This window comes from Pongo pygmaeus, chromosome 6, assembly GCF_028885625.2.
Source record: "Pongo pygmaeus isolate AG05252 chromosome 6, NHGRI_mPonPyg2-v2.0_pri, whole genome shotgun sequence".
NCBI classification, from domain to species: Eukaryota; Metazoa; Chordata; class Mammalia; order Primates; family Hominidae; genus Pongo; species Pongo pygmaeus.
Genome location: NC_072379.2, coordinates 66356228 through 66383923, shown reverse-complemented (window position 1 = coordinate 66383923; position 27696 = coordinate 66356228). Strand labels below are relative to the sequence as shown.

The window sequence follows — 27696 nt, the reverse complement described above, 5'->3', positions numbered from 1 at the left end:
CCCCAACCAAAAAAAAAAAAAAAACGGCAGTTAGGCAACTGTCCTGCCATCTGCCTCAGATGCTAAGCAGATAAAAGTCGGCTCATTAAAAACGAAATGACTTGGGTGGAGAGGAAAAAATGTGAAATAGCCTGTTATTATAATAATTACCTCAGTAAAATGTGTTATTTTATCATGACAATGAGATTTTCTGAACATGTTATTACATTTGTGGTAAAAAGAAAAAAATCAAAACTATGTTTTTGTTTTCAAAATCCAGTCATCGAAGGAAAACACCAATTTAATAAATTTCTCAATAATTATCAAATTGTAACTTTTTAACTCTTTCCCATTAAAGCCAAAGCCAGAAAGAATCCTTAATGTCATATTAATGCTCATTATCTACAACAGAGAAAGCTGAATATCTATAATAGTTTTGAGTGCTAAGTGTAGAGAGCAAGTGCCCATGTGTGCTGGAAAGCAGTCATAATTGTGAGCATAGGTTGTCGAATCACATTGCCTGGCTTTAAATCCTAAGCCCACCATTTACAATGCGATCTTGTGCATATAATTTTACCCTTGTAACTCAGTTTCCTCCTCTAAAAAACAGTGATAATAATAGTACTGGGATCATAATTACCTTTGAGGACTAAAAGATACAATGAATAGAAAATGCTTTGCCTAGTCCTTGGCACATAAGATGTACTTAAAGAATGAGCATATTTTCACTCTCAAATCTATAATGACAGCTCATACTTCCCTTTTTAAGTTTCAGAACTATATTTACAACTGCCTTCTGGATGTCTCCATCTGAATTTCCTTAGGCCACTTCTAAATTATCTTTTCCAGTATATAATAGTTTTTCTCCAATACTCCTTAACTTATCACTAAAACTATTTTACCAAGACAGAGTAAGGTGTTTGGAATGGTGTTTTGAGCTCTGGTATCCTTCTAAAGGATGGCTATATGGCAATTATGCTTCCAGTTGTTATTTATCTCCCTTTTCTAGAGACACATTGTTTGCTGTCAAACAGAGTATCTAAAATAATTTTAACTGACCCCTTAAGCTCTTCAAAATATTGTTATCTTATAATCTTTCTAATATTCTAAAGAGCACTTTTAATAGTTTCTTACAGGTACTAGGCCTAATGTCTTACTGAACACTTTCTATAAACAACAGAACTTGATTTTGCCCAGTTGTAAATACATGATTTCTTGAGCACCTCTCTCATACTGCCCTCAGTGTGCATGATGAAAAGTCATATTCTTACTTAGTTTTGAGACCAAAAACCAACTGGGCAAGATCTAGGACTGTCAGACTTTTCTTGATAAAAGTTGAGGCAATAGGCCCAGCACGGTGGCTCACGCCTGTAATCCCAGCACTTTGGGAGGCCGAGGCGGGTGGATCACCTGAGGTCAGGAATTCTAGACCAGCCTGGCCAACATGGTGAAACCCCGTCTCTGCTAAAAATACAAAATTAGCCGGGTGTGGTGGTGTGTGCCTGTATTCCCAGGTACTCAGGAGGCTGAGGCAGGAGAATCGCTTGAACCCGGGAGGCAGAGGTTGCAGTGAGCCAAGATTGCGCCATTGCATTCCAGCCTGGGCAACAAGAGCAAAACTCCGTCTCAAAAAAAAAAAAAAAAAAAAAAAAGAAAAAAAAAGTTGAGGCAATAATGAGCATCAGGAAGATATTGCTAGGCTCGGCCCAAGTGGGTAAGTTAAAAACAGGTGTCATAACAGGATTCAGTGAAATTTATTAACTAGAAGAAATGCAAGTTTTTCTCTCAGGAGAACCAGTAATTCAATAAATAACACCTGAAAATCAGAAAATGTCAGTCTCATAGAGCTACAACAGAGTATATTTGGAGCATTCAAAATCAATTGAACATCAAGCAAAAGAGAGTTCTCAAAAGATAGGAAAATTTCAGTTTTATAAAAGCCAATCTAATGTAACAGGAGAGAAGCTATTATAACTTGAAACTTCTTCCTGTAGGCTGAATAAAATACAGAGTTAAGAAGTATGATGGAAACTGATAAGAGCTAGGACACAGATCAGATAACAGGCAATCACTATTCGGCTAAAGGAATTACAGAGAGGTTGTTAGAAATTTTCGTTATGCCACATTTCATTGACAATAATATAATTCCTGCTGAATTGATGCTAAATGCTGAGTTGATCTAAAGAAATAAAGAATCAGAGGCTGGGCACTTCTCCCTTTGTCCATGAGCCACTAGTGCAGGGATCACAGACTTAAATGCCTGTAGGACTTGGGCATGTAACATACATCAGTGAACTCAGCCTGGGTACATGAAAAGCAGTAACATGATCACAAAAAAATGGTTACTGACTCTTGAGAAGACAACAGAGAGTGGTAAGGGTTGTAGCAAACTGGAGAGCTTGGACCCCTTCTTAAGTGGGTGGAAGATAAACAGCTCCAGCTCATTGCCTTGAAGAAATGCAGGCCCAGTTGTGCCCAATATCCTGATTAAGAGATGCTGAAACTAGGATTTTATGAAATATCCTGATTTTTAAGTTTTACACAAAATTCATTAATTTTTAAACCACTCTGTGGAATGATGCTATGACAGCCAAGTAAAGATCTACTGGTCACATTTGGTCCGTGGACTGTCAGTTTGCTAGTCTCCACAACAGGGTTTTAGAACTACGCAATGGCCTTTTTTTCTCTTCCTTCACTTTCATTCTTTGTATTTGATTCTGGGACTTGCGTTTTCTAGTCAATCAAGAAGATCCGAAGAGTCCAAGTGAAAAATTAGGAGTATATTTGGGAGCAAAGAGACCTTAATTAGCAAAAATACAAACACTTAATGATTAATCAAATATGTAAAATTTAGACTAAGTAGCAATTTTTGTATTTCTTTTGCTAACCTTGCCAAGATAGATTACGGGTACCTTAATAAAGCTAATCTCTTTTCCCTTGGCCATCTGATATCCTTTAAACCTAAATCTGTTGGATAGTTTCCATTTGCCCATCCAGTTTCCTTCTCTACCCACTCTGTGCCCCCAGGAACCTGGCTGGTATAGAATGCATTAAAGGACTACTTTACCTCTAGCTTCCATTGAGTTTGGCCCATCTGGGAGCACTGGCAGGAGTTTGGAGGGTGGATAGAAATGCAAGTCAGGGCATTTATTTGCCCCACTTTCCCCCTGCTGGTCCATTGATTTAATCCCTTCTTCCTATTTGGAGTTCCTCCTTACACAGCCCCCATCCCCCATGTGTGAGTGTATGTGTGTGTCCCTTGAAATATTGTCTTTTACTGTTCCTCCAAGCCAGGGATGTTAAGGTTCCCCACTATTACAAGTCCCAGAGGAATACACCACCGGTTGTTCCTTTTCTTAAAACCTCCCCTACAGGCCTCAACTACTCAGTTTGTCTGCTTTCTGTTTCCTGCTGGAAGGCTGACTTAAAAAGCCATTTCAAAGTACACAATCCATCCCCAGCATTGGGATCTTAACTGGACAAAGCATCTCATCAAGTCCTTTAATTCTTATTTCTTTGGGTCTTTTGGCCGGCCCTGTCTTCTCCTAACTCCAGACTAGCAACTCTCCTCCCAACCACACCCGCCCTTTCTTTCTTACTCGTTGTCAGAAAGCTTTCCTGAGGGTTACATTCCCCAGGGTTTAAAATACAATGAAAAAGTGCTTTCATGGTTTTCTGGTTGGAGGATGAATTTGTACAATCTTCTGGAAAAGCAAAGCTATTTGGCAGTAAGTGTTAAGAGCCTTCAGAATGTATCTAACCTTTGACCCAGTAATTTTACCTTAGGAACTTTTCCTAAGAAAAGAATCCTAAATATTAAAAAATTTGGATAAAGATGCATGCAAATATGTTTAGTAATAAAATGGCCAAAAACTATAAACAGAACACACTCCAACATTGAGGTATTCCAAGTGTCTTCTGTTTGCCCCACCAGCTTCTCTCTCCAATTGCCCTCCGCTATAAGAGACCAGCCTTCCTAAGACTCTGACTGTGGCTCCACTACCTTCTGGCTTTGGAATGAGCTTTACTAATGGTATGTCTTGATAGAAAATTGAAGATGAGAAGAAGAATGAAGTAGGAGTGGTTATTTTCCCTGTCCCCTTTCCGCAGATAGCCTCAGGCTGGCCACCATTCTTGAACAAAGGTAAAACGGTAAAACAGCCTTTCACGTGGCCCTCTTCACATAACTCAATCTCCCTAAGGTTCAGTAATACATGCTTCTCTTGTCTTTTGAAGCCTAAGGATAGTGATGCATTCTGTTCTGCGCCCTGCTCCCATGCACACTGTTTCTAACTCAGGGATACTGTGCTATCACTAACACCCTATCCCATGGTTATTAGAAAATTCTCCTCAAATTGCCCAATTTGAGTACACTAAATATATTTCACTGCCAAGAATCTGGTGCAATCACACAGCATATTTAAGTATACTAGGCACCACAGCCACTAAGGAATAATATGTAACATAGAAAGATAATCACAAAAAGTACAACAAAAAAGATAAATCTAGTATGAACACAGGTACATAAAAATAAAGCAAAATAAGATTCATCATGAAAATGTAATGTTTTCTATAATAGAAACATATTACCTTTTTAATGAGAAAATGTTTAATGACTTAAAAGGAAAGACATTGTAAATCATGCCCAGAGGAATTTGAAAAGACCTTGCAGAAATGGCAATAGAAATGATGCTCGACAATCAAGTAGGATAAATGAGAAAAAAAAAAAAAAAAAGTGGCGGATAAAACATGTCTGGCTGAGAATGAAGCCTATGAAAAGGTAAGTGAAAGTGCTTGTAGAAAACCAGGATTCTCTTCTGAAGAGCCTAGGGTAAACACAGTTGAGAAAGGGCAGAGGATTTCATAGAAAAGGGTTCTGGGAATGTGATTTGGGGCCAGAATGTCCAAGGTTTCATAGCTGATGCCAAAGGTCTCTTCATGGCCTAGGAGAAAGGTTGGAGACTGGCATTAAATGAACCATAGAAGGGTTTAAGAAGAGGACAAAAAGTTTAGATTTCTGTCTCCAAAGGAAAATTCTCCTACTACTGCGGAGAAAAGGGGCTAAGAGCTCCCGGAAAAAAAAAAAAAAAAAAAAACAAACCCTGAACTATGAAGTTTTACTAAGGAGTAAAGAGGGTAAAGAGAATAGAAAAGATTTCAGATGCTTCACTAAGACGGGATTAATATAATATGTAAACTAATGAAAGACAGGGGTTTTCTAGCATACATCTGTAAAAGGGAACAATGATACCTGGGGTACACTTAAAATCTTGATAAACTTCCCTGCTACTTTAGGTTGAAAAGGGTTCAAATGGCCAAAAATATTGTTTTCATTTTTTGTTGCAGTTGTATATCATGCTGAAAAGCAGATCTTTATAAATAAATTTCTTATATTTCTGAACCTTTAGAGGACTAAATTCCCAGATACGGGATTCGTATTTCAAATATTTTAAAGATTTTATTACATAATGCCAACTGATTACAAAAAAAGATAGAGCCAATTTACAATTTCACCATAAATGAGTTCCTATTTTAACCTAGCTAGCACTAAATACTGTCATTTTTTAAAGTCTTTTTTTTTTTCTTTTTTTGAGACGGAGTCTCGCACTCTCGCCCAGGCTGGAGTGCAGTGGCCCAATCTCGGCTCACTGCAAGCTCCGCCTCCCGGGTTCACTCCATTCTCCTGCCTCAGCCTCCTGAGTAGCTGGGACTACAGGCGCTCGCCACCAGCCAGGCTAATTTTTTGTATTTTTAGTAGAGACGGGGTTTCACCGTGTTAGCCAGGATGGTCTCAATCTCCTGACCTCATGATCTGACCACCTCAGCCTCCCAAAGTGCTGGGATTACAGGCGTGAGCCACCATGCTTTTTAAAGTCTTTGAGCATTTGATGGGTACCAATAGTATCTCATTTCTTAAATTAGTATTTTTTTGATAACTAGTAAAGCTGGGCTTTTTCCATTTCTTTAAGCATCTGTATTCTCTATCCTCTTTACACATTTATCTATTGTAGACTAAATGTTTTCTTATACGTTTGTATGAGCATATTCTATGGTATGTGTTTTCACCCATTTCTGCAATATTTATAAATACCTAAGATTTAAAAAAAGTATCATCAAATGTGTGCATTTGTTTTCTTTAGGATAAATTATTTTTACATGTAGAAAGAACTTTCATTGCCAACGCCAGAAAATACTGACCTATATTGTGTCCTAGTTTTACACTAAGTCCTTTAGTTTATCATGAATATATTTTGATATAAAGGAAGTTTCTAGATTAAGTTTTTGTCCAAGTAGCTAATAATTGTCCCAACACCATTTATTATTTATCCCGTCTTCATTGATTTTTGAAGCATGATTTACGTTATATTAAATTGCTATTAATATTGGGTTCTATTTCTGAGCTATCTTACTTTTAACAATTTACCAAATGAGTCATCTTTTTTATTATTATTACATATTATTTCCAAATCAGATTATAGTATCTTTCAAAAGAGGGATTGGGTTCTATTGATGCTTGTGTTTTCCATAGGGCCCATCACTTTACACATAGTAAATGTTCAATAAATATTTACATATTTATTAAATGAATGTTTAAATTGAATATCCTGTGCCTAAAATGCAAAGAATTTCCTCACTATGTTAAAAGGTCACATTCTTCAAGGTGAAACATGAAGTAATTTTGAAATTGGAGAAGGGGGCTGAGAATGGCAGTATTCCAAGTATAAAAATTCCATGTGAATTTGATTAGAATAATTTAAATTTTGTAGTGACTTCACTCTCCAGAGGCTATGTGATCATGAGAAAATGCTGAAAGGGAGCATTTTAGTCGTGGGCTCCTTCTGAGTTATTGAAGTTCAGAAAGGCCTTTAGCTGTGTAATGATGTGCAAATCAGTCCACATTCCACGGTGGCTCAACAGATGAACTATGTCAATGGTGAAATGTTGTCTTTATAATGTCTGCTGATACCTCTATTTGAGAGAACCAGCTGTTGGTCCTTTATACTGCTGTCCATTTAGAAATCTGAGCAATAAAGCAATACTTAATACTTATTGCATATTCATTTACCCCCCTAGCTACATATTAGTGTAAACATGTTAAATTTTAAGTAAAAGGTGGTATTAAGTGTATGTGTCTCTGGCACATACAAGTAAGTGAAGCTTTCATGCAGTTGTATATCAAACTGTACAGAGATGACTTCAGACTAAAAAGATTGTGGAACAATTTTGTTTGATTAAGGAGACATAAAACTAGATTGTCATAAAGAATGCTAGGATTACAGACTTCTATAAAAAGACATGCTCACTACATCAATTCATGTGGGTAAAGAATAGTATAGTTACCAGAAAAGGAAAAGTTATGTATTCAGCAAAACCAAGGATATTTGATGTTATTTTTATGACAATATGCAAGTCTTGAAATAAGTATTCATGTATTTTCAAGGTTGTTTTTATTATGAAATTAAAATAGTCCTAATTACCATTGCAAAAATCTTTGGGATACTATATGATGAATTCTAACATGTTTCGCTCATGACCTCTTTTGATTTTTTACAATTATTTTACAGGGTAGTTTTGTGTGGCGTGTGTTTGTATTTTACAGACTTTAATTTTTAGAGTACTTTTAGGTTCACAGCAAAATTAAGGGGTAAGTACAGAGTTCCAATATACTCCCTGCCGCCACATGGGCTCAGCAACTATCAACATCACACATCTGTTACAATCGATCAATCAACATTGGCATACGATTATCACCCAGAGTCCATAGTTTACATTAGGGTTCACTCAGTACTGTACATTACATGGGTTTTGACAAATGCATAATGACATGATTCCACCACTGCAGTACCATACAGAATAGTTTCATTGCCCTACAAATCTTCTGTGCTCCACCTATTCATCTCTCTCTCCTTCTCGAAGTCCCAGGTAAACACTATCTTTTTACTGTCTCCATCAGATTGCCTTTTCCAAAATGTCTCAGGGTTGGAATCAAACAGCATTTAGACTTTTTGGTTGGTGTCCTTCACTTAGTAATATGCATTTAAGCTTCCTTCAAGTCATCCCATGGCTTGATAATTCATTTATTTTTAGTCCTGAGTAATATTCTATTGTCTGGATGTACCACAATTCATTTATCTACTCACTTACTGAGGACATCTTGGTTACTTCCAAGTTTGGGAAATTGTGAATAAAATTGGTACAATATTCATATGCAGGCTTTGGGGGTAGACATAGCTTTCAACTCCTTTGGGTAAATACCAAGGAGCACAATTGCCGGATCATTTAGTTTTGTGAGAAACTGCCAAACCGTCTTCCAAAGTGGCATTCCCACCAGCAGTGATGATGGTTCGGATTGCCCTGTGTCCTTGTCGGCATTTGATATTACCAGTGTTTGGGATTTTGGCTGTTCTAATAGGAGTGTAGTGATACTTCATTTTAATTTGTAATTTTGATAGTTGTTTTAATATAGTCATCACATAAATGAGTTGAGGCTGCAGAAAATTAAATAAGTTACCTATGATTCTATAGCTACTGGGTAGCAGATTCAAATTTACTTCATAAGACTCCAAAGCCCATGTGCTTTTTGCACTGGGGTTGTCTTATAGCTAGACAAGAAAAGAATTTAAATTCATACATGCAGGACACCAGCGGTTAGTTTCCAGTCACATTTATTGCTTGTCTTAATGTAGTTTTCTCCAGAAGAAGACCCTGACACCAGGAAATATTGGGGGTCGCAGGGAAATGAAGGAAGGAAAGGCAACCAACGAAGGATCTATTTGAATGCAATTATCACTGTGACCAAGTATAGCTTACTCCTACAGGGGAACTTCGGAAAATGGTGCTAAATATTACTCAAAATGTAATATGTGGCAGTACCAGTCCTTCTACTGTTTGAGACTGGCCCAGGACAAAGAATGTATAAAAATTAAAAGCACTAAGAAACTTTTGTAGCAATTTGACATTTTAGTGACACCCATTTTTCCAATAATTCATTTTACTTTATGTTATTTAAGTATCAATCCATGAGAGATTGAAAATTAAAAACTAGTTCAAAAATAGTGTAGAACACAAGGCCTAAAGTGACTTCATACAAGAAACAGGGGAGCTGGGATATTTATACCTCACTTCCCGTTTGGTTGCTGCACAGTTAAGACAGCACCCAGGAATTTTGTTCATTCCCTAGCACTTCTAGCACACAGACTTCCAGTTGTGTGTGATGAAGTGGTGAGCCAGGGCAGACATCATCTTTCTGATGATGAGTTAAAGGCTAAACAAGCATTAGTTTACCGCATGCTATAAAAAGATAACACTTTGCACAGGGTCTGTGCACAGGATTAGACTATGCACGGATAAAATGTTTCATTCAAAAGTACCCATATTTTATACCAAGAAAGCTGAAGACAAGAGCCCCTTCTCTCCTTTTCCCACACCCAGAAAGCCAGTGTACTAACCATATGATGAAAATTCTGAAAACTAGATATTCCCAACAAGGATTTTGAATCTTGAGCAAGTGATCCAAAGCAAAGGGAGGATTCAAAGTTGTCCTTAAGAGTTAGACACTTCCTGCTACTGCTTATGCCTCTGTGTTTTCTGGCCTTGGTTAGTCGTAGTCTCCCAGCTTCCTGCTGATTCTGTGATTCTGTGAGCTCCCAATTGTCTTTCAATAATTTCCTTTTTTGTTTGTTTTTTGTTTTTTGAGACTGCGGGTCACTCTGTTACAGAGGCTGGAGTACAGTGATGTAATTTCAGCTCATCGCAACCTCCACCTCCAGGGTTTAAGCAATTCTCATGCCTCAGCCTCTCGCATAGCTGGGGCTACATGTGTGTGCCACCATGCTAGGCTAATTTTACATTTTTAGTAGAGACGGGTTTTGCCATGTTGGCCAGGCTGGTCTCGAACTCCTGACCTCAGGTGATTCTCCTGCCTTGGCCTCCCAAAGTGCTGGGATTACAGGTGTGAGCCACCACACCCAGCCAATAGTTTCCTTTTTTACTTAGAACAGCCACAATCTGACTCTTTACTTGAAACTAAAAGTCATCACAATATGAGATGATTGAAGAGAATCAGAGCTCTGATTTCTGCCTGCTCATGAATTCCCTTGAAAAAGTGAGGTTGGTTTCTTTGCCAGTCTTTGTCTCAGTTTCCACATTTGTAAAATGGGGCTAAGCTCTGTAGCATGCTTCCAGGAAAATTAATCTGTGAGATGTTCTCTGCATACAGGGTTCTTCCTTTGGAGAATCTAATGGCATGCTGCTCTATTGAGTTTCTGGACATTCCTCTAGTAAAGGATTTAATTTGACTTTAATTCAGCATTTCCCAAGCTTAATCATGGAAGTTTTGTTTCAGAAAACATTAATACCTCACAGATTGAGTCATCCATAAACTATCTTGGCAAGAGACATTGGCTCCAGCAGTTCATTTTTCTTTGAATTTGCACCTGACACTGATCTCTGTTATTAAACACTCATGAGGCCTTTAAGGAGTCTCTGTATTAACCCATTAAACTAGGAAGTTCTTAAACTTCAGAGCATATAAAAACCATTTGAGGGCCTTGGTATAATGCAGATTGCTGAGCACCATACAAGATCTACTAATTCAGAATCTCCTGGAATAGAGACAGGGAATTAGAACTCAGAATTACTCTATGGGGGATTGTGTTGTATGCAGTCTTCAGTCTACAGTATGAGAAACACTGTCTTATGTAACAATTCAGTGAAAAATACCTTCAAGCAATTTATGTACTTTATCATTAGAAGAAGCTAGAGGTCATACTCACAATAATATATCTCACTGGTCTGACCATTAATCATCTTCTGAGATGTCTCAGGCAAGCTTATAGATAACTTGTGAATATCCACCCAAAACGTACTGAATGGCTCTGATCTCAACTTCAAAAAGATGTAACATTAAAATTCAAATGTGTCTGTAGGTGCTACTCTGAGATCAATAATTTGGGCACATCTAGTTAAAGTGTGAATAGCCACAGCTGTATGTGGTGCCTTACACCTATAATCCCAGCTACACAGAAGGCTGAGGTGGGAGGATAGCTTGAGTTCAAACTTGAACCAGGAGTTTAAGGCCAGTTTGGGCAACATAGTGAGATAGCAAGATTCCATTTCTTAAAAAACAGCCTGAGTGTCTCCCTCACTCCTGCTGCCTATCTATAGCTTATTCATTCTCACCATAAACTCACTTAGTGAGAAATCAAGGTTAAAGGAGTAGGGAAGAAATTTAAGTCATCTAATTTTATGACTTTTTAGTAACTCAGCTCAAAGACTCTAATGATAGGAAGCCTGGAATGAATAACTAAAATGTTATTTTTAGACTATCTGTGAATTTCATTTCCTCTCATTACCACAAATGATGAAAAATTAGCTGTCAGAAATTTCAAAGCAAGATAGCAGAACATGATAGAAAAACAAATTAATCAAGTCACCATCTTCTGAAACATTTTTCCTTTATTAGAATTCTTCAGGTAATACGACGAAGATAACAATACTGCATTTCTTTAAAATATGCTGTACATTTCCTTATAGGAACAAGGATGAGTTATGGTGACCAGTGACATTTATTGGAAACAAGCAAACTTTTTGTTCCTGGGCCACTAGTTGTATTTACTTTAAGAAAACCCTAAAGATGATTTGCAGTCTTTCAGAGAGTTTACTTTTATGTTTACAGCCCAAAATGTGCAGATAACTTGTTTGTAAATAACTGGCAGTGTCACATCTAGGATATTTCATTTTATTTTATTTCGACAACCAGAGTTACAGCCTCTTTACAACTGAGAAGTGATAATAAATGGTATTGTGCTTATTCTTCAACAACTCCATAGTACTGGCACCTGACATATATTTGCATGAATTTCATGTAACAAAATGTAGAAATCTTTCTTTCTAAAGGGCTTCAAAATTTCCCAAAACAGACTTCTGAACTTCATATTATTCCTCTTGCTACATGGTTGTTCTGGATTAGTATATATATCAACACCTAAAAACATAGAGTTACAAACATTAGTGCATACCTCATCAATTTCATAAAGTTACATCCTTTCTTGTTTGCATACGTTTATATTTTATTTATTACTGTAACTGCCACTTACAACCCAGCAACAAGAGCTGTGTTTTAGAATATTATGGAATGGTGATGTGATAGACACTTTAAAGTGTACTGACATGTCCTTATGGGAATTAGGGATTTAATTTTTTTTTTGACTGAAGCACTGCATGTCTCAAGGGTGGCTGCATTCAGTAGGTCTGTGTCATAATCCCTGGAAAACACACAGGCTGCCCAATGGAAGAGTCACTAATCAGATATTGAATATGATATTTTTGTGTTCAAATTTTCAAGTCCTCACACCCATCCTAACTAATTTTTAGGCCTTTCCGTGAAGACAACCAAAAAACAAAACTATAACTGTTCAAACTTGGAACTAAGGAAAGGAAATAAATATTAAAGCGGAGCTGGATTTATTTCTATTTATTTAGAGTACATCACCTCTAGTAGAATTATGTTGCTAAGGTTGGGATCGCGGCTTTGGTCTCTCGAAGGGACCTGCTTTGCAGATTCAGGGCGCGTTTAATTTTCCAGCTGGGTTCCTGGTTTGCTTAACTAATTCTGTGCATCCCGTTGTGCAGTCCACACCTGAAAGGGGGAGTTTCGATGTTGTGGTTTATTAACCAGGTACTTTCCATTCACTCAGTCAACAGAAAGAGAGAGACCGCGCCTCCTACTTTTTTTTTTTTTTTTAACTACAAATAAAGAGACGGAAACTATTAAATAAGAAGCGGGGGAAACTCCCGCATATTTCACCTTGACCTGGCTGGACGGGTCTGATGCCTGTAAGAGGCGGGTGTTGTATTAAAATGAAAGGTCAAACTTCTCGAATGGGAATCGCTCCTGCCCCTAGAGGGAAAAGAGAACCATCACCGTGTTAAACTGGAAACACTGCCTTGTTTCCAATGCAGGGGACTGAGTTCCCTCCCTCGACTTAGCGTGGTAATGACAGGACCCGAGGAGGCGCGCTGCTTCCCGGACGGTTGCCCAGCATAACACCCGCACCCTACTTGCACCTAAATTTCTGAGCTGCAAGCAGGCAGAAATGCCTTCCACTTTCTCTCCTTAGCTCCCCTCTCCCCGCTTTGCTGCTGTCTGTAACTTTTTGTTCCGTTTACTGGGAAGGTGACACTTAAGATCAAAAGACCCACTGTAACTTGCAAAAGCCCAGAGCCACCACCAGACGCTGGGGAAAAACAGGGCTGTCCAGTCCAGGGTTAAGGTTTTGAGCAGAGAAGGAGCAGCGAGAAATCTCGGCCAGTCGCTCCGGGAACAGCCCCTGCAGACTGGTCCAACTCTCCAAAGGCTAGGGAGACCGGGGCAGCCTTGTGGTGGGGCAGAGGACAAGCTCCTAACTGCAAGCAAAGTGCTGAGTAGAGGGCGTTGGGGGCAGGGGAGGTCCCTGACTCCACTTTGTATGCAGCAGCTGCGGGGCAGTGAGTATCTCCGAACAAAGCTCGAGCAGCGCGGGGGTGAGAGATTGGGGTTTGCTCGCAGCTGCCGCTGGCGCTGAGCGAGTCTCCCACCACCCCCGCGACCGTTGGGGTGCAAGGATTCGGGGGAGGAGGGAGAAGGGAACGAGGCGTGCCATTCCTGTTGCGCGGCTACGCTTCAGGAGTTCTTGTGAACGATGGGAATGGCAACGATCAGAGCCAAGGGGGAAAAAAAGAGCTGGAGTGAGCAAAACAAAGAGCGAGTGTGGGCCGCGGTGACTTCATGCCTCACCAATGTCCCGCCCACGCTGCTCCGAGCTGTTACTGCTGCTCCTGCCCGGGCTGCAGCCGCGCCTGCGGGCAGCCGAGGCGAGGCGCTCCGGTAGCGTGGGGAGGTTTCCTAGCAACTCTCTGCCTTGAGTGCACCCGGCTACCCGCAGGTCTGGAGCCCCCCGGGGGGCCAGAGCAGGACCACCCCTCTCCCGCCCATCGCCGGCCTCGCCTCTCTCGCATCCTAGCCGTGTGCACCCCAGAGCGCGCCAGCAACTCGGGCTCTGGACTGCGGGACGCCTGAGCCGCGCACTGGGGCGAAAAGGACAAGGGCACGCAGCCCCCGCCCCGCGAAGCCGGGCTCCGGCACCTCGCGGAACCTCCCCTCCTGCGCTCGCAGCCGCAGGCCCTACTCCCCGCCAGGCAGGGAGCGGCGATGCCTCGCTCTGTGCCTGCGGGTGTCGGCGGGTGCTTCTAGGGCGCTCCCAGAGCCGCCTCCCCCTGTTGCCGGCATCCCGAGCTTCCTCCCTTGCCAGCCAGGACGCTGCCGACTTGTCTTTGCCCGCTGCTCCGCAGACGGGGCTGCAAAGCTGCAACTAGTGGAGTTGGCCTCCCTGCCCACCTGTGGAAGAAACTGCGCTGATTGATGCGCCATCGACTTTTTTCCCCTCGACCTCGCCGGCGTCCCCTCCCACAGATCCAGCATCACCCAGTGAATGTACATTAGGGTGGTTTCCCCCCCCCAGCTTCGGGCTTTGTTTGGGTTTGATTGTGTTTGGCTCTTCGCTAAGCTGATTTATGCAGCAGAAGCCCCACCGGCTGGAGAGAAACAAAAGCTCTTTTCTTTGTCCCGGAGCAGGCTGCGGAGCCCTTGCAGAGCCCTCTCTCCAGTCGCCGCCGGGGCCCTTGGCCGTCGAAGGAGGTGCTTCTCGCGGAGACCGCGGGACCCGCCGTGCCAAGCCGGGAGGGCCGCAGGGGCCCTGAGATGCCGAGCGGTGCCCGGGCCCGCTTACCTGCACCGCTTGCTCCGAGCCACGGGGTCCGCCTGCTAGGCCTGCGGAAAACGTCCTAGCGATACTCGGCCCGCGGGCCCCGAGGTGCGCCCGGGAGGCGCGAGCGCGCGTCCGGAAGGCAGCCAGGCGGCGGGCGCGGGGAGGGCTGTTTTGCATTATGTGCGGCTCGGCCCTGGCTTTTTTTACCGCTGCATTTGTCTGCCTGCAAAACGACCGGCGAGGTCCCGCCTCGTTCCTCTGGGCAGCCTGGGTGTTTTCACTTGTTCTTGGACTGGGCCAAGGTGGTAAGTTGTTTTGTTTTGTTTTGTTTTCTTCTCTTCCCCAAAGGTCTTGGGCTGGCACGAAGAGCTGCCCGGCCAGAGCATCCCGGCCAGGTAAGTTGCGGTCATCAGAGAACTTCAAGAGGGCGGGTGCGGGGCAGCGTCCTCCAGCACAGATGGCCTAGAGGCCAGGTGTCAAGCATTTCTACCCTGGAGCGACAGCAAGGACTAATTATCAGAGGAGACACTGTGTGTTTCTCCTAGGTGTTGAGGAAGCCCTAATAGAAAGGAATTTTGGAAAAGAGGGTGTCCTGTTTACAGAAGTCATTTAGGGGCCTTGGTCAGATTCTTAAGGGCATCGTCTGTACAGAATGTTCTCCCTATCTTTCTAACATTTGGGTCCACTAACGACTAACTTGCCTTTAACTCGAGGCTGTAGATAAGTTGGTTATAATGGGAGTAGTCTTCAATTTTTGAGTCCAGAAAAGGACAGCATACAAGTTTCTACTATCATTAGTGCTCAATCTGAATGAATTACCCACACTGGAGGGATATTAATGCTTTAAGTCACCATCCTTTCAGCTTAAAAAAAAAAAATACTATCTAATTGATCCCTCACTGAGACCAATCTCTGAGACAGAGAAGCAGAAAGAACTCTGGACCAGGATTGACAGCTTTCTGTCCAGGCAAACCATTTATGTCAGAGCTACCTTGATGTGGAGAGGTTAACCCTTTATGAAATGCATTGTCCTCATCTGTAAAACGAGGTTTATTAATAATACCTGCCTTCTCTAAATCACAAAGGAAAGTTCAAGTCAAATAGCATATGAGACGGTGTTTTAGGACTTTTGATTTATGAAACAAAATCAAATGTAAGGTGGTGTACCAGATTGGATTGTTGAAAATTATACAACTAAGTAATAGGACAAATCATGAGTTTAGGATGAGTTCTTAATGGTTTTCGATATAGGCCCAACATTTATTTTTGCTAATGCAGTGACTATTGTCATACTTTCTTTTTTTGTTTGTTTTTTAATTTCACTTTTTCTCTGTTTGGTCACCAAGTCCTTAAATTATATTAGAGCCTTTCTCTGACCTCTTGGGCTCAAGGAGAGTTTAATTAATAGTTGTAATTGTTTTGTAGGTTAAAATTTACTGGTATACTTTAAAGTGCCAAGTTTTTGCCTGAAGCTAATTAAAACAGTCAAATCATAACCTTATAAGTAGGTTTTATATATATAGATATAGAGATATATGGAAACATCGAGCTATCTTTAGTAAATTGTTGCATATACTGTTTTCTAATATTTGTTTCAGGGAGATTTGCTCAGTTATCTGAAATGGAGAAGTTAGGATAAATCTCTTTATCTTGTGGTTATTTTTTGGCTTGTTTGTTGATTTCAAAATAGTGAAAAGGCAAAGGAAAAAGTAGCATTCATTATCAGTTATCTCTTAAATGGAAGAAACAAGCATTTGTTGCAGCAAATTTTCCGCTAAGCATAATTTCATCCTGTTTCAATAAGTAATAAAGTGCTTTTCTAGATTTAGTAAACACACATACACACTAGTAAAATGACCAAAATTTGTGTTAACACAGTATATTTTGTTCCTAATGTATAGGCAAAGGAAAAAGTCCTACTTGCCTCTAAAATTTACTATTTAAAGTACATTTTTAAAAACCATTAACTGTGCTTATAAACATTAGTCAGGCTCTTGTGAAAAAGCATTGCATTTCTACCCAGCGTCTAAAACTGATTTGAAGGAAATATTATGAATGGGCCTACTTGCACCTGCAGACCTGAAAAGGGAATGCTTATCTGAAATCAGAACAAGGCATCCTTTTCCCAGTTTCTGTCAATATACAAAGGTTTCTGATGTATACTGATTTGCATGGCAGTTAAAAACATGCAAAAAATGTAAATTATAGCCAGTATAACTCAGAAAATTAGAGATCAGCATAAACTGCTGTACTTTTGTGATATAGCTACAAGTCTCAAATTATATGTCTTTACAGTGCAAATTAGATGCTTAAAGCAGAATAGAAATTTAGGTATCAGTTACAAAGGAAATCTTGTTCCCTTGCTCAGTAGTTTACACCAGGAAAATGTTGAGGGCAATAAAGCCATACAAAAGAGACCAGAAGCTGCAAAAGACCAGCATAACTTTGGGTTTAATTTTTAAAGCAGAATTTATAGGTCTCGAATATATGGTGGACTTTTAATAACAAATATATAGTCAGCAGTAGGGGATGTTATTAATCAAATCCAAAGATTTCTGATGTAGAAAAAATTATTGCAGTTTGTTTTTTAACTGTCTCTGGTGAAAATTACCCACAGCTAGAGAAATAATAGCACTGTAAAATGGTTAATAAATAACCAGAAAAACATAAAGTATATCTAGTGGTTAATATTTGAAGAGTTAATGTAGCAACATTGTTTCCACATTTACTTATTTTAAAAGATTAAGAACTTTCATTACCTAAATTTTTATATAGCAATATAAGTGTAACAAATTTCAGATATCACAGTTTCTTTTAAAAAAGCAGTAACTATTATTGCAATCAAATTTCACCTTCTATGTATTGCAATGAAATTTCACCTTCTGTTTATTCAACTATCAATTATTTATTCTTTTCAACAACAATCAACTAGATTAACATTATTTTGTGACCGTATCATTACTTCCCCTCAAAACATTGCATAGCATAAGTGTTCCCAGAATTCTTTATGCTTACCTAAAGTGATCGGATATTTAAAAGAACCAAGGTATCATTAACAAAAAATTCAGCCTTCTAAATTATTTGCATAATAAGCACCCAAATTAATTCTATCTTGAAGCAATGGAGACACTTTCTGATCAATTAAAAATCATACATGTTTGCCCTCTAAACTGACAGCAAAGTAGCTGATACGCTTTGGAAAATTCCTGTGCCCCAAAATAACTTCTTCTCTTGTTACCAAATTATCTGAAATCTCACTACTTAATGGATTCTTTTTGGTTAAACATGGTATTAACCCTATGATTTTTTAAAGTTTTTAACATGGTATAATGGAAATTTTCAAATGCATACAGAATTAGAGAGAATGGTATAAGGGACCACTATGTACTCATCACCCAGCTTCATTAACCATCAACTCAAAGCCAACTTCTTTCATCTCTGCTCCTACTGGTACCCAATTCATCCCCTTCTCCCAACTAAATATTTTGAAAGAAATTTTGCATATCATTTTAAAATATTTCAGTAAATAAAAATACTACTGGAGGAGGAACACACTGTAACTAATCTTAAAGCATGAGTTTTTTTAAAAACTGAAACTTAGGGCAACAAGACTGTTCACAATTTTTAAGGGAAGCAATTGCAAAAGAGAAGGACACAAGGAATGGGAAAGACACAGTTTCAACCATTTACTTTTCAATAGTTCTATTATAGTTCCATTAAAAATATTTTTATTTTAAAAGTATGGATATGTAATAGCTTTTTGATATGCATGTATATGAAGAGAGAAAAACAACATGAGTAAATCTGCTTCCCCAGACAAATGTTAATTGTTTTATTCCAATGGAATCACAGCAGGTATACCTTGTAAAGTTTCAGTTTTAAGGATCTGCCCACCCTTGCATGATTAGTTTTTCTCCTATCTACTGTATCATTTAAAGCAATATCCATATATGTGGCAAAACGTTTTTATCTCCTATTTTTTCTCTCCTTTTGCTATAAGTCCTTGAAAGAGTTGTCCGTAACTCCTGGTCTCCGATTCTTCTCCTCACCTTCTCTTTGAATCCATTGTGAGCAGGCTTTCTTTATCACCTCTGCAGTCCACTCTCTTAAGATCAGGGTAACCTCCACATTGCCAAATCTGATGGCTAATTCTTAATCTCCATCCTGCTTGATGTATCATCTGTTGGTGACTTGACCTTGCCCTCCTGGGAAACAGTTTTGTTGGCTTCTTGGACCCACACTTTCTTGGTTTAAGCTCCTTCTCCATCTCTGATGTTGATTCTTCCTCATTTCTTAACCTCCAAATACAGGAGTGGCTCAGGACCCACTCCTAAGAACTTCTTTGATCCAGTCTTGTTTTTTTTTTTTTTTTTTGAGACGGAGTCTTGCTCTGTCGCCCAGGCTGGAGTGCAGTCGTGCGATCTCGGCCCACTGCAAGCTCTGCCTCCTGGGTTTACACCATTCTCCTGCCTCAGCCTCCCGAGTAGCTGAGACTACAGGCGCCCACCACCACGCTCGGCTAATTTTTTGTATTTTTAGTAGAGAGGGCGTTTCACCATGTTAGCCAGGATGGTCTTGATCTCCTGACCTCATGATCCACCCGCCTCGGCCTCCCAAAGTGCTGGGATTACATGCGTGAGCCACCGCGCCCGGCCCAGTCTTGTGTCTTAAATACCATTTCCACACTGACACCTCCAGAATATTTATCTCTAATCCTGACCTCCAGAAGGTGCAGCAAATTGTGTGAACCATGTCTCCACTACACGCCTAAAGGCAAAAACCCTAACGCATTCAAAACCAAACTCCATTTTCTTGTCCAGTCTTCATAATAACACTGTGAGAGAGGTCCCTGTTTTTGAAACAAATAAACAGGAGCAGAGGAGATAAGTAACTTGCCCAATGTCACCTATCTAATAAGTAGGAAAGATGGGATTTGAACATCGTAGAGAAAGCTTGAATTATGCTTCATAATATGAGCTTCCTAAGCAGTCTTCATCATTTCAAACCTTTGTCCACGTGTTCCTTTCTACTCAGAACTTTTCCCTATCTCCCCATTGTCTTCAGGTTCCTCATACAACTTCCTCCCAGGTTTGCTATGGACACACCCACCTGTGACCTCCTTGAGGGAAGAAGCTGCCTGTATTTTTGTGTGTCCAATGCTTGGTACACAGTAGGTCTTCACAAAGTATCTGGAGTAAATGACCCCATGGATAACTCGAGGATAATAGTGAGCAATCTAAAATTGGGCAGCTAAGCAAATTCTCCCTAATCAGTCTAAGCCTCACTAGAATTTGAACTTAGAGAAATAAAGTTTTCTTTTAAAAGTGGGTTACACCATAAAGGACACTTGTTTCTGTTTTCCCAGCCCAAACCAGAAAGCAGTCTCTTGACCTTCTGGGCAAATCATTAGCAAAGATTAAAAGCTGAGACTTAGTACTCTTTAATCTTATTTTTCAAAGTCTGTCTTATTTTCAAACTTTCTGTGACAATGATTTATATTGTTGATAATAAAATATAAAAAGTAATCCTAATTCTTTACCCTTGGTATCAACTTTAAAACTGATTTTGACTTAGATTACAAAAACTGGAATTTGTAGTCATTTTCAACTAAATACTTAAAAAATTAATAAAAAATCAAAGCTATTCTAACTCCTTTAATCACTATTCATTCAGACTTTCTTAAAGCACATACAGCTTTATGGCAGGCACTATACTGAGTTCTGGAGTTAAAAAATAACAATAGTTAAGTCAATAGTTAAGTTTTGTGTATTATTTACTCTAGGCCAGGCACCCTCCTGGACACATTATTTGAAAATATAATATATCCTTTAATGCTTACAACCCTCTTAGTTATATACTGTTATTCCCATTGTATAGGTAAGCAAACTAATTAAAGAGGCATTGAATAACTTCTTCCAGATCTCTTAACTAATAAATAATGGTCCTAGAATTCCGATCTGTGTGGTTTGAGTCAGCATTCTGAATCATAATTATAGACATATAGATTGCTTTTCAAAGGTGAGAGGAGTCCCTACCTTGAACCTTGGAAGGTTCAGCTCTAGCTGTCCTCAGGCCATGACCTCAACCATGGGCAGGGAGTCCACAGGGCTTGCTCAAGTAAAGTCTGTCACCCCCTCTACATCATCTCCAGAATTCTTAGCCTAAACAGCCTCAGGCTACTTTTATGGCCTGCCTTCTGGGGGTAAACTGAGTCACCCCTGTGCCAAATCCTAGGTGAAGATGGCCAAGGTCACTGATGCAGGAGAAGTAAACAGAGCTTGGACATGCAAGCTGAAGTGTCCATGCAGGTAAACAACAGGCTACCTGTGCGGCAGAATAAATCTAGAGGTGGGATAGAAGAGGGGAAGATAATGGCTAGAGAGGCAACGCTTCACACACTGCCCAGTTCCTAACTAGAAATCTGGAGGTGAATATTCCAAATTCAGACCTAGCCTTCCAGGTCATTATGCATATATGTTTATCAAGGAGGGAAGATAGAACTTATTTTACCTATGGGTTTCTTTGCCTGGTTTGTGGCTGTTAAATATTTAGTCTGTTATGCTCACTGCTATTTGTGTTCTTGCTGTTGGCCCTGAAAAAGTTAGGGGCAGACTTGTCTACTAGTTTAAATATTACTGGGGGCTGGTTGCAGTGGCTCACACCTGTAATCCCATCACTTTGGGAGGCTGAGGTGGGAGGATCACTTGATGTCAGGAGTTCAAGACCAGCCTGGCCAACATGATGAAACCCCGTCTTTACTAAAAATACAAAAATTAGTGGGGCATGGCAGTGCGCACCTGTAGTCCCAGCTGCTTGACAGGCTGAGGCACAAGAATTGCTAGATCTCAGGAGGTTGCAGTGAGCCAAGATCATGCCACGGCACTCCAGCCTGGGCAACAGAGCAAGATTGCATCTCAAAAATAGATAAATAAATAATAAATAAATATTATTGAGGGAGGGAGACAAAGAAAGCACCAGAGACCATTGCATAAGGTAGTCTGGTAGTCTTGACTACCTCATGTCAAAGTGTTTTTATATTTTAATAACTAAATCCCTTTTGGTAATCTTTGAGATGTGTACAGATTATACAAAATTTTACTCTCTTGCAAATCATGTTATGAGAGTCAAATGTATGCATAGTCTTAATTTAGTTTTACTTATTTCCCTCTATTATTTTTAAAAATATCTTAGAAGGCTGGGCACAGTGGCTCACACCTGTAATCCCAGCACTTTCGGAGGCAGAGGTGGGCAGATCACGAGGTCAGGAGTTCGAGACCAGCCTGGCCAACAAGGTGAAACCCTGTCTCTACTAAAAATACAAAAATTAGCTGGATGTGGTTGCGCACACCTATAGTCCCAACTACTCAGGAGGCTGGGGCCAGAGAATCATTTGAACCCATGAGATGGAGGTTGCAGTGAGCCGAGATCGTGCCATTGCACTCCAGCCTGGCAACAGAGCGAGACTCCATCTCAGAAAAGAAACTTAGGAAAGAACATTTTACTGACATGAATGACCTAATTTGGTCAAATTATTCAGTTGGCATATATTTGATATTTAATATCTATAAGTGAATGACTATATAGAAAAAGCAGTGCCATACTATATTCATGGAGTAAAAGGACTATTTTTCGACTTAAAGTCAATCTTGATGCGACCTTATTTCCTCTTTCGCAGTAAGTAAATATTTGATTTACACACCAAAAAAGTGTATTGAAAGTCAGAATGATTTCCATTGGGATTTTATGATTTAATTAAAACAGACCCACCTTTTAACAAAAGTGCTAAGATCAATTCTTGCTAGGAAACTACTAATATTAAACAGATATATTTAAATTATCTTCCTGCAGTTATTGAAAAAAGTCCTTAACTAATATTAGTTTAGGAAACAAAAATAAGATTATTAACTTAAAATTGCATTGTTAAAGTGTTCTTGTCAGATATATACTTTTAAGATGATTTTTAAAGATGCTTCTATTTTGAGTGCTATTATCCAAAGTACTAAAAGTTCATTTTAGGCCAGGCGTGGTGGCTCACACCTGTAATCTCAGCACTTTGGGAGGCCAAGGTGGGTGGATCACCTGAGGTCAGGAGTTTGAGACCAGCCTGGCCAACATGGTGAAACCCCGTCTCTACTAAAAATACAAAAATTAGCCTGGCATGGTAGCAGACACCTGTAATCCCAGCTACTCGGGTGGCTGAAGCAGGAGAATCGTCTGAACCCGGGAGGCGGAGGTTGCAGAGAGCCGAGATTGTGCCACTGCACTCCAGTCTAGGAGAGAAAAAGCGAGACTTTGTCTAAAATAAAATAAAATAAAATATAAAAGTTCATTTTATAAAACAGCATATAGGGTCTTATAAAGTGGCCTTTCATGCTGACCTCATCAACAAGCCAACCATTACTTCTGTAATGGTTTTAGACGTGCGCTATCTCTGCCAGGTGTTTTATTGTTGTTTTGCTTTGTTGTAATCAACAAATACTGTTACATTTGTTAAGGACAGAATCTGTTGCTATTCCAGATAAATATTGGTATAGTTTGTTTATTCTAGAGGATTGCCAAAAAATTCACAGTCTCGTGATAGTACAGGGTAAGAAAGCAGAGTAGCTGTCAAGGGCTAGTTCAAGTCAAAGCCCATGGAAGAGACCAAGTTTGGAAGTGGAGAGAAGGGCTGGTGATGAAGACAGGAGGATGAAAAACTAGAAATATTCCAGCTCTGAAGAACTGTACCAAATATGTCATATTAGGTATGTGAGATGTGTGGTGGATTTGGGCCAGGAATGTTTTGGTGTTTTCCATGGTTTTGGACTCAACTTCCTTTTAGGATAAAGTGGGTTGATATTTCAAGATCTGCCCATAGTAAATGAAGCCACAGTTAAAAGTACTGCTGTTTCATGTGTACATGTGGTACCAGGGTTCTTTCCTTGGAATTGAACCACAAACAGCTTCCCAGGTAAAAGCATTTTTTTTCCTGATTTTAGTAAGGACCATATATTTAGGATAATTTCTTAGTAACTGTTACAGGTACTAGGTAGGGAAGGGGGCTGGGTGAAAAGCTTCATCCTTATGGAATGAGGGATTACCACTATGCTGTAAAGGATCATTAGAATATTATGAGGTCAAAGAAAGAAAATAATTAAAAGGAAAATTCAAAACTCTACAAGGACTGGATTGACAGGATTTATATTAAGGAGTATCAAATAGGGAATGTCTTTTCTAATTGCCTGCTGGAGAGGTGCAAAGAGGCCAGGCTGGGTAGGCTTAGTCATGCAAGGTATTCATTGACTGCAATAGAACAAAGGATGCAAAGAAGTTTTGGGGTGGCCAGGACTTGCTGTAGAACTGGCTGTTCTAGTTGGAAACAAAGACACTATTGTAGCAGAACTGCATTGTTGGCAGCAAAATGACTGGCTGGTCTCTTTCTTAGTACAAATCATACCTCCCAAGGTATTGCTCCATTGTCTTTTTGTGCATTTGGTTTGGATTTTTATGGGGAATTGAAGAGAAGTGGATCATAAAGTGCAAAATAAAATGCCCTAGAAATGACAGATGGGGCCCAATTTCCAAGAAAATTCTTCTAGACAGTGGCAACACTGAGAAAAGAAAAGAAACATTCAAGAAGGGAGTTACAGTTTCAGGCATCCTCAGTTTTGGTTAAAAAGGTCCCTTTTGATGAGCATGTCAGTCACTACCAGCTAGAACAAGGGCCCTAAAGTGAGGGCCAACGTATATAATCAGAGAGCCTGACCTTAGGTTGATACTGAAAATATGAGAACTAAATGGCATACTACCAGTCTTTAGTTTAGAAGATATAGCACGTTTGATGCCTTGTAAAGAAGGTATCCAAGGCCACATGATACTTTGTAACATCTGATGGGACTGTGGTCACATGGGAGAAGGGAAGGGGGCTCTTGAGCATGTGCCTGTGGCCCACTGAAGACAGCATAGCCAGCTGGAGATTGGGCCCGCCCACCCTTTTAGGGCTGTCCAGGGCTGACAGTTGGCTACTTGGGGGTCAGCATATCACTGATGCCAGAACTCACTTGCCTGAGGTTGGATTATCTGGTTATAGACTTGCCTGGGCAGAGATTGACTTTTGGGCATTATGAAAAGTCAGACATCAGGGCTTTTTGGACAAATTCTGCCTCTTAGGGATATGTTTGAGCTAAAAAAAAGATGTGTTACTTCTGACTGCTTTCTATTGGTGGGGTAGAAATGTTGGGTCAGTCAGAACGATCACTGGATGTTACACTCCTCCTTCTCACAGGGCAAACTTCTCAGATACTGCCCAGGTGGTATGTGATATTTTCTCCTATACTGTGTAATTATCAATTCCTTTGGGATTAATCTTAATGAAAAAAAGGCCACATGCAGAACCAGAGTATTCTTGGCCCTTTGAACAAACTAGATGCTTCTAGCATGATATGAAAGAACATCAAGCTCTAGAGGACGCCAGAATTGGCCTCCAAGTTGTATAATATAAAGCTGCCCTAGTGACAGAGGACCCACTAACTGGTCAGTCCACTTGAGGATCTTTGTTAGGGCTCTGTATTGACAATCTAGGAACTAAATACCCTGAAAGTCCCAAGAAATATAGAATTACCTCAATGTTTTGGAGCTTACCTCTCCAGCCTAAGTGGCACTCTTACACATGAATTTCCTAAGGAGGAATTTGGATTCCCAAAAACATTATCCTTAAAAGTGCAAACTCACCTTTCTAGGCCTCTGAGGATGCTGTACAGTAAGTGGCCCAGGATGGTCTAAATGAGTTGGTTACACAAGACCAGGTTGTTGGATGTTGCCTAGATATACAGTAAACTCTTCCGTCCAAAAGATCTCAAGAGGTGCCACATAAACACTGGGAGACTGGCTGGAAATTACAGAATCTGAGAGGGTTTTGCCAGTAATTTCTATACCCATGGCACATTTGGCAAAAGATTTTTCATTCATTTTTTTTTCGGAATTATTGGTGTGCAAAAGTGAAAGGTGGTGGGAATCTGGGCACTTTAGGTTGTTCAGGAGCCAAGGAATCAACGGCCACAGATATTCACACTGCATGTGAGAGCACAGAAACCTAGACACACAAAGTCTGGAGTTTGGTTGTCATTTGTTCAGAAATACTGCAGAGCCTCCCAGGCCAAAAGAAACAGATTAACTTAGCTGTCTCTGCATAATCAATGGATATGCAGTGTGGGTCTGACAAGGTGAAGAGACATCCTATTGCCTCAGTCATGGTGAGTGTGTAACTCCTGTATTTCCCATTCAAATATAAATTGGTTGTATATTTTGAAAGGCAGCTTGCGGGTCTTCAGTAGACACGGCAGAGTTGAACCTGAAAGGGGTTAAATGTTAGAAGACAAAAGAGATCTGAGGTCCAAGGGAAAGCTAAGTAGGGAACAGAGGGGCTCAGACATCAAAGTTTAGAAATGGGATGTTGGATATTGGCAGATAATTTCATGTCTCTGAACAGGTTTGCTGCCGTTTGGCCAGTTTTTATTGATCCGGCTGCCTGGGCTGACTCTGAGTAGTAACCTAACAATACTGTGTGGTTTTTAACAGATAATGTATATTTGGGAAACAGAGAGAATAAAGATGCAATCATGTAATAAAACGGCCCAGGAAATTCCTTAAGGAAGTTTTCTCTGGCCCTCCCACTCCCCCTTGAGGTGACATCGTCCTGTTATCTGCTGCCTGCTGCACCCTGCCTGTTCCATTTCATAGCACTCTTGTTAAGTTCTGTCTTGTGTCAGGTTTTGCTGTTATTCTACAACAGAAATACAAGCAGGTGCCCCATCCCTGAAACCCTGCACAATGCCATGACTTAATTGCAAGTATTAAATAATTACAAAAAAAATTCAGGGATGGAGAAGCCATCAAAATTATTACAATCTCAAAATTCCTTAAGAAGCGGAGTTTTCTGCTCTCCACTCCCAGATGATAATGTCCTTTCTCTTTTGACTAAATATTGACCCATTCTCTTCCTCTAATCAAGTAGCTTTTGATAATACTAACAGAGCTACCTGTGAGCAGGTAAAAAATAGTTATAGGAAAATCCTGGTCACCTAGAGTGCCTATGAAAGGTGATGTTTTAATTAATTAAATTCTATGGCCACTTATATTCTGACTCTTGCTTTTGAACATCTTTTTAATATGTGTGTGTACACTTTCCTTGCTTGGTGAGTACATCATTTAAATTTTCTTTGATATTTGAAAAAAGCCTTGCAGTTATCCTTTGATCACATTTGCAAATTTTCACCATTACCATTTAATCAATAAATGAATTCATTGCTTGAGCACCTGCTCAGTGCATTTCACATTGGACTAGTTGCTATGGGGACAGAGAGGAAGTAAGGTATCAAGGAGATGGGGTGGCTGAGCCTGAGGAACTGTGTGGGCATACAATATGAGATAGTGCTGTGGGGCAGAGGTGGGTGGTTTGGGCCATTAGTGCTGTAGAGCTTTAGGCTTCTGATTCAGACAGGAAATATGTCAAATGTGTTCTGATGCAAGATAGAACATTGCAGTCTTTTCTAAAGATTAATACTTAGTTTTAGTTTTTCTCATTTTTTAGGAGGGAATTAAAATTTAGAGCCCTGATTAATTGAAGGTTCCAGCTATTTAGATTTTACAATACATATGGTCCACCTTTTCTAGGCATAGTGTATTTTGCGAGATGGTCTTAAAATGCATCAGCATAAAGGAAAATCCAGGCTGTGTCTCCAATAGTACATATAATTAGTTGCATTGTTCTTAGCTATTAGAAGAAACTTTTAAATGTGTGTAAAGACAGGAAGAACATAAGTGTCAGTATTAATTTATTAAATGAATAGAGTGAGGACATCACAATGGCGAAATTCAGGGACAACCTGTAGGAAACAATAGTGCTTTGTGTGTGTGCAGGGAGCAGTGCAGAATGGCCAGAGGAGCAAGTGCAGTAGCAGGACAAAGCTTCCCCAGGGAGACGCACCCTGAG

The 27696-nt window shown here is 40.1% G+C and overlaps 1 protein-coding gene across 9 annotated transcripts in view; it reads left to right on the top strand.

Annotated features, from left to right (window-relative positions):
- ITGB8 (integrin subunit beta 8) overlaps window positions 1-27696 on the top strand; it is a 120634-nt gene that overhangs the window by 23131 nt on the left and 69807 nt on the right. For 4 of the 9 annotated variants that reach the window (XM_063667488.1, XM_063667487.1, XM_063667490.1 and 1 more), the window contains one exon: window positions 3914-4012. In XM_063667488.1, the coding sequence (XP_063523558.1) occupies window positions 3997-4012 (16 nt within the window). In that variant the 5' untranslated portion in view covers window positions 3914-3996. The other 5 variants (XM_063667486.1, XM_054494878.2, XM_063667491.1 and 2 more) reach the window with 4 other exon arrangements.